The sequence below is a fragment of the Solanum pennellii genome, chromosome 11 (assembly GCF_001406875.1).
Source record: "Solanum pennellii chromosome 11, SPENNV200".
In the NCBI taxonomy this organism is placed as follows: domain Eukaryota; kingdom Viridiplantae; phylum Streptophyta; class Magnoliopsida; order Solanales; family Solanaceae; genus Solanum; species Solanum pennellii.
In genome coordinates, this window is record NC_028647.1 from 60,951,937 (window position 1) to 60,959,483 (window position 7,547).

The 7,547-nt window shown below is 31.6% G+C and overlaps 1 protein-coding gene across 1 annotated transcript; it reads right to left on the reverse strand.

Moving 5' to 3' along the window:
• Positions 1–406: 406 nt before the first annotated feature.
• Positions 407–3,243, reverse strand: LOC107003193. Its single transcript, XM_015201478.2, has 2 exons — positions 2,879–3,243; positions 407–756 (listed from the first exon to the last, which is right to left on the reverse strand). Exons 1-2 carry the CDS (start codon positions 3,153–3,155, stop codon positions 560–562), a joined length of 474 nt encoding a protein of 157 aa, XP_015056964.1. The 5' UTR covers positions 3,156–3,243; the 3' UTR covers positions 407–559.
• Between the last annotated feature and the right edge of the window lie 4,304 nt (positions 3,244–7,547).

Here is a 7,547-nt window from a genome sequence, read left to right on the forward strand (position 1 = left end):
ATAAGATTAGCGTATATTTTATCCTTCTCAAATTGTACTGATAAGTAGTAAGACTATATTGAGTATGTTGTTGTATAAATACTCATTGACCTTGTTATCTTAATTTTAGGTTGATAAAATATGTTAATCTTAGTAGTTTACAATATATTAGGTGATATGGCCAATTTTCAGCAGGTACTTTTGTTTTAACGTACCTAGTGTGTATTTCCACACGTAAGAGTGTATACAACTCTTATTCTAACTAATTCGTATCTTTAAGTTGACATTCACTTTTTCTTGAAATATTTTTCATCAATTGCTTTAAAATGAAGAGACTATTTAATAAATGTTATCTTTTTATTTTTCTTATAACTTATGGACCAATAAACCACCGTCTAAATATCCCTTCTATAAAATTGAAAATAAATGAAAAAACGTTAGACCGTGATCTAAAATTATGAAAAACAGGCCTCTTGAGATATGGTTTTACTCTGAAATAGCATTATACAGTTGAATCTCAATACAAATGTTATTTCACAGCTCATTATGAACTCCATCTATATGATTTACCTGAGCTGCTTCAAGAGTTTGAAGCATATAAGTCTATTTCTGCAACTGTTTCTGGTCCATCAACTGCTGGTTTGATTACAGTAGTGAAGAGTATATTATAGAAAATAGTGAAGAGTAAGAGACCGAACGCTAGGGAAGTCAAAAAGGATCCTTCAGGATCGCGAGTGTCTTCTGTTACTTGGCTGCTAGCACGGGTCACATCAGTAGCTGCAAGTGTTTCAAGAAAATATCGAGTCAGGAATATTGGCAATGCAAATTAACTTATCAACATAAATCCCATTTGCGTAATTGTGTCAATAAGTTACAGAGAAAACAGATAGAATCAACCTCATATCTTGTGGAAGCAAGACTACTTTTTACTTTCGATATCTATATTTCTTCTTTCCTCGTTACATGAGAAACTGAGGCTATTCATGTGCTTACCTTTTATTGGGGGTTTCGATTTTCAGTGATTCCATTTGAAGCAGAATTATTGTTCATTGTGCATTAGCATTTTCAGATGTTATCGTCCTACATAGAAGACGTATACAATCCCAACGTGCTATAACAAGCATTATTCAGTTGAATTAACAAGCATTTTAGGGAGGAGAAACAGGATCTCTCTCATGTACCTATCTTTCACCTTCATGGTACTCCTATCCCCCGTAACACCGCTATAACCACAACTTATCGAGATGATAGTTTTAATGCTTAAGGAAAACCATGGACTTCCCCCAAGAGACCGAAGAGCCACCAAGACTGATAAAAAAAAACACTAACAGACCGGCAATGTTGTGTTGCTAGTATTTTGATGAAAAGTAGAGATCACAAACAGAAAATTTTTGAGACTCCATTCATACTCTTGTTTCCAACTTTGAAGAACAAAAAGAAACCACTTTGATCTCGAATCTTGAATCAACCGTTTGACAAATTTGAACTATGGAGAAAAACATGACAACGCCAAAATCAGATAGGCAGAGATTAAAAGAGTGAAATGTGTTCCTGGAAGATCTTTTGAACTGGAAGAAGAAGAGGCGACAAATCTTGTATTGCAAATTGAAAGTAGATGGCATTGGTAAGACAATCAAACGAATAACAAACGAACACAAAGAAAGGTAAGTACAAAATATCAACATAAGCAGGCAGTTGGAATGGGGTAAGATCATCAAAATACAGGAAAAGAAAAACAGGCAAGGCATTTGCTCAACTAAAATAATCATTGATTGAAACAGGCTTCTTTTCAATATAGACTATATGTGTCTATTTGTTGTTTCTTGGTATGATCCACGAGAAATATGAACAATGAAAGTCTACCATCCAAGAAACAAGTTGTATATATTCTTTTCACCGAACTTTATGACCTCACTACCAGCTCAAGTTACCTAACTAATAGTTGCCAAGGTTGATATTTTCAATGTTTCACTTCAACTATTGATCAAATAAAAAAGTCTCACCTCAAGTCTCAACGAAATAGAGTCAGTCCAAGCACTTAACAGCAACAAAAATGAGTTTGAATAGAACATTCGTCTGTGTTGATTTTGAAGAAGTCATCTCAAATCATTCAAAACTTTCCTACTTCTCCCTTTAAACTTTTCTTTGCAAATTATTGCAAGTAACAAAACACGCGGATTTCAATAATTTGCGCTCTTAACATCGCTATTCTGTCCTCTTTTGGCCAATACCACACGATTTCAGCGAAGAGCCGCACACAATCAAGAATACCTCTATTTTCTACAGCTCATATACAACAGCAGCAGAGACAGTACAGTAGATACAAGTTTCAGCAAAATGTAATAACTTTGGCTCAACTTCTGTATTTGTGTTTTAAAAAATTAATTTGATACATAGCAATAACCAATCCAAAACCCATAATGTAAAAAAAAGAAAAAATTATGATCTAGAAACCATAACTTAAAAATTGCATAATACACAAACGTGTTCTTTAACTTGGACTCATTTGGCATCTATGCGCTTCAGCTTTGAATATGTGCATGTAGACATTTGAAACTGTATAAAGTTTAATAAGTAGACACGTGTCCTAGTTGGTGTCATATATGATAATTCATATCCTACATAGTGCGTGTCTACCTGTTCAACTTCATACAAATTTAAGGATTTGTTGAAAAGCATAGATAACAACTGATACCAAGTTAAAAGCATATATTTATGTATTATGCATTTAAAAATATTTATTTCGTCTTGTTGGTAAGGATTCGATTCCCCATCTTCTACTTTATTCCCTCATATAAAAAGAAAGAAAAAAAACATTTATTCACCGGAAAATACACATTCATATCCATACAGGTAGGACTACAAAACAATTTTTATAGAGATAAGAAAAGTGGATTACCCCTAATCTTTGGAGGGTCAATTTGTTTCTGAGAAAGGGTTTGAAGCTGTTCATCAAGTTTTCTCAAAGCTTCACGGGCTTTATCAGGGTCAATTTCAAATTCAGAATCTTTTTCCACAGCTTCAACCCAACAAATTTTTCTTCTTCCTCTTCTGTTGTTGTTGATTAAATTCCATCTTGTTGAAACAGAGGTAGTTGGATGGGTGAGGAAGAAGAAGATTGAGGGATTATTCAAAGGGTTTGTGTGAAGTGAGAGACAATTATGAAATTGCAGCATTTGATACTCACTATGTGTAGAGTATAGTTATGGATAAAGTATAAATTTGTTTGGTTTATCATCTCTCACCAATTTCTCTGTCATTTTTGGCTATCACAACATACCATCTACATTGAATTTGAATTGTTAGCGTGCATAAATAGACATTTAAATTTAAGAAATTTGTATAAAATTATAGGAAAAATGTATAAGTATTTCTAATCTATTCGAAATCACAGACACATATTTATACTATATTAAGGTCTTATTACTCCTGAACTTACTTTATAAGTATTTTTTTACTCCTTTTCGATCTACGTGGCATTAGCTTGAAAGAAAAAGTCAACCAGCGTTGGGTCCACAAGATAGTGCCACGTAGGCCGAAAAAGGGTAGAAAATTATTAATAAAATAAGTTCAGGGGTAATAGGATCTTAGTATAGTATAAGTGTGTCTCTGAGATTTCGGAAATAGATTGAGGTGGTAATTGTGCATTATCGCAAAATTAAATAAGTAGAATATATATATATATATTTGTATAATACAAATTAGTTGTCAGGTAAGATAACACGTGTATCTTAATTCTTACGTGAATTTGTCATGAAGAATGCATATATCTATTTATTATATTTTATATAATTTTAAGTGTTTATTTGTGTATATCTAAAAATAAAGGACATATCAAGTTGAGACCAAATTAAAGCCACATTTTCTAATAGTCATTCAACTAATTAAAAAATGGGAAAATTATATATAATAGCAAATTATTAAATCAAATTAAATGTTCATACTTTGATTTAATTGTGCCCTGTAGCAAACTGTTTGTCAGTTACCTCTCTCCCTCAAACTCTTGCTCGTCACTCTCTCTTTCTCGCTCGCTCCCTCTCACTTTTATACAAACACAAATGTATAAAATGTGTTTGTGTTTGTATAAGACGAGAAAAAATTGTATATATATACATATATTTTCGTTCCCCTCTCTCAGATCTCGCTCGTCACCCTCACCTCTATAGCTTATACAAACATAAACGAAATGTATAAATTTTGTTTCTATTTGTATAAAACGAGAGAAAATTGTATATACACTTGCAAATACATATATCTTTGTCCTATACACTATAATTATACAATATAAATATTTTCCTACGCAATTTTTTTTGTCTTTCTCATTTTTTCGTTTTATATATACGCAAACTATACAATTGATTTGTATACAAATGTTTTCTTTTGTATATGTATAGCGAATTATACAATTGGTTTCTTTGTATATGTATAGCTAATTATACATATTTATGTTTGGTATGGAGCGCACTATGCAAACTTTGCTATAACATATAAATATGATTTATGTGTTGTTATATGTGAAAGTTACTCTTAAAAAATACACTTTACAAAGATAAAAGACGTGAAAATTGAAATTAATGTATAAAAGGAATTTGAAGAGGTATTTTTATAGTTTTAATTATTTTATCTCGAGATAAGTTATCTCAAAATCATTATTCCGCCAAGAAGCTAAGGATAATTGTAGCAATACTAATTATTAATCATGTAATAAGCTTTCTGGACTCTAATTAATTAAGAAATATTAAAAATTTGTCTCGAAATTATCTTCTTTTATGTCCTAAATTTGTTCTTAATTCAACCTTCAAAAGTTGTCCATTAGCAATAAGTCGATACTTTAAATAAACTTATTTTTATTTTTGGATTAAGTTATTCATATTTCATACTCTATTTCATATTATTTGACCTTTGTAAACTTAATATATTCTTTTAAAATTTTTTAAGGGAACAGGGTCAAAATCATCCTTCAACTTTGTTTTATTGATTGACTTTATTCTCGTCGTGCAAAGCAAGTTGTTTTTATCCATGCCGTCAATAAACTTAACAAATATACCACTACTTGGATGGAAAGCCCCAAATCAATTAAAGTTATTTGATTTTATTTAAATTATCTAATTTTAATCCGACCCGACCCACTTAATAATATAACTCATTTTTTTTACCCAAATCAACTTTATTTTTTCTACCACCACCAAAGTCACCACCCTCTCCAAGATCTCCTTCACCACCGCCGATACCACCACCTCACTCACCCTCCTAAAAATCTATAAAATTATTCAAAAGAAATTTATTCAAATACTGCAAACAAAAGAAATTTATATAGAAGTGATTGTTGTTAGAACTTGTACATTGAAGATAGATGTTGTACATTAACAAATATCTTCATCACTTATATGTAAAAGAAATTTATTCAAATACTGCATTAGCAATTGTCATATATATAGAAGTGATTGCTGATAGAAGTTGTACATTGACTTTCTGGAGAACTACTCTAGAGATGGCCTAATACACTAATTTTACATCAGTGCATTTAGTTTTTGCCTTTAATTTCTGCTTATAACAAGTGAGCCGCTACGACAATGTTACTATAGCAGGTTAGTCAAATTTTTGTGCAGAAACGCCTTAGAAGTGATCTTTATTATGGCTATCTTGTTTTGAAAAACTACAGAAGCGATCATGGACAATTTTCAATCTGTTTTTCATTATTCTCTTCGATAAAGATAAGTTAATTACTTTCCTAATTTGTAAATTGATTCTTTAAGCCCTAAAATCTATGCGGGTCAACTTTAGGGGAGGGTTTCAACTTGAAATTATGCAGAAAGGACCTTGGTTGGATAGAATGGTCATGAATTTGGCGGTTAAAATTTGAGATTCAGATGTTATAAACCACTAGTCACTGATTGTTGTGTTTATTATTGTTTTAGATCAAGAGCAAGTCAATACATTGAAAATGAGAAAGCTCGAGTTCTTTAGAGTTTTCATGACTTGATTCAAGGTAGGCGATAGTTGTTTATTTTCAATGTATGTAATGTTTGCATGTTAATTCCTTTATAATATTACTTGTACAATTCATACGAGAAACTCATAAGGTGTGAATATGAATGGCATCCAATTACTAAATCTCAAGCAACCAACCTGTTTAATTTACTTGTTGCTTCAAGAATAATTGTTTATTATAATTGTAATTGTATATGTTATTTTGTGCAAGTACCACATCGGTAACACTAATAACAGTTAGCTCGAATACCACGGTGGTACACTAACAATGATTGGTTGAGGTACAACGTCGGTACACTAACAATGGTTGATTTGGATACCACGCTGGTGTACTAACAATTTTTGTGCAGCTTCCATGAGAGAAGCGATATATGTAATTGTGATCACGTGGGACATGTTGCATGTGTTGGCTAAGTAAAGATTGATGACTATATGTATTGGACTGTATTATTGTATTTTATTTGCATTTTATTTGAATTGAGATGCACAATGTCCAAGGAGGGACCAGGATCAAAACAAAAGGTTAACATGGAGAAAGAGGAAAAAAAATATGGTAATACGACAAAAGGTCTGCTTAGGCTCAAAATTTTAGATTGAGGAATAAACACTTTCGTTGATCATTTTTAGGCTAAGTGAGTTACTTTCAGAAAATGCTCTATGATCCTTTTCTAATCAACAGTTTGATAATCTTAGTAAATTAACATGTCAAGTTCGAAATTGGAACACACAATAAGAATAATTTCGATTGTTTCACTCACACAAGAGACAAAGTTTCACTATCAGTCACTAACTTATCAGGTTCACGCTCTAGCTTAAGTGACGATCATCATATCAGTGTACATCATGTCATGTAAAAATCCACATAGTTACATTATCAAAATAACAAACACAACACATCAAACTTAGAAGGTTTTGTTTTTCATTTCAACTTAAAAAAACATGTCATGAATTCTAATAAGCGTTCCTAGTCTTCTTTCACATTCATAAAACATTCTAAACATGATGGTTCAATAGAAATTTAAACTTAAAAATGACATTAAACAACTCAATCAACCACTCCAGCCCTGCTTTATTTATGATCTTTCAGAATTCTACCAAATTCTCATCAAGTCTGATCTCTCTACCCTACTCATCTTACACATAACACTCTTTATTAACCTCGTCAATTTTAATACACCTACAATATCCAAAATTATATCGGCTCTGTAAATTCTGCGAATCATCTAACATGATGTCCCCAACCCCTACTTCTTAAAGAATTTATGAAAGTACATTATTTATTATCTCCGTCTAGTATGTGTAGTTTTAACAACCACTTTAATCCAAAAATATCGAACTTTCCTCTTCTTTGCCTTGACGAGCCTTTACAACTTCTTATCCCCACCTTTATCCCCTAACTCAATATATAAACGTTCGAAAACTTCTAAACATACAAATTACAAAGAACAACTTTTATAAAAATAAAAATCTCTTATAAATATTTTAAAAATCTAGGAAACCAATTTTGTAGCAACTAACCTAAAAATATTGTCATACTATCCAAATTTTTAATTCCCCCTAACCCCCCACCCCCCACC

Coding starts and splice junctions, on each gene's coding strand:
- LOC107003193 (XM_015201478.2), bottom strand. CDS start 3,155: ATGCTGCAATTTCATAATTGTCTCTCACTTCACACAAACCCTTTGAAT. Junction 757..2,878: donor TGACCCTCCAAAGATTAGGG/GTAATCCACTTT, acceptor AAACACTTGCAG/CTACTGATGTGACCCGTGCT.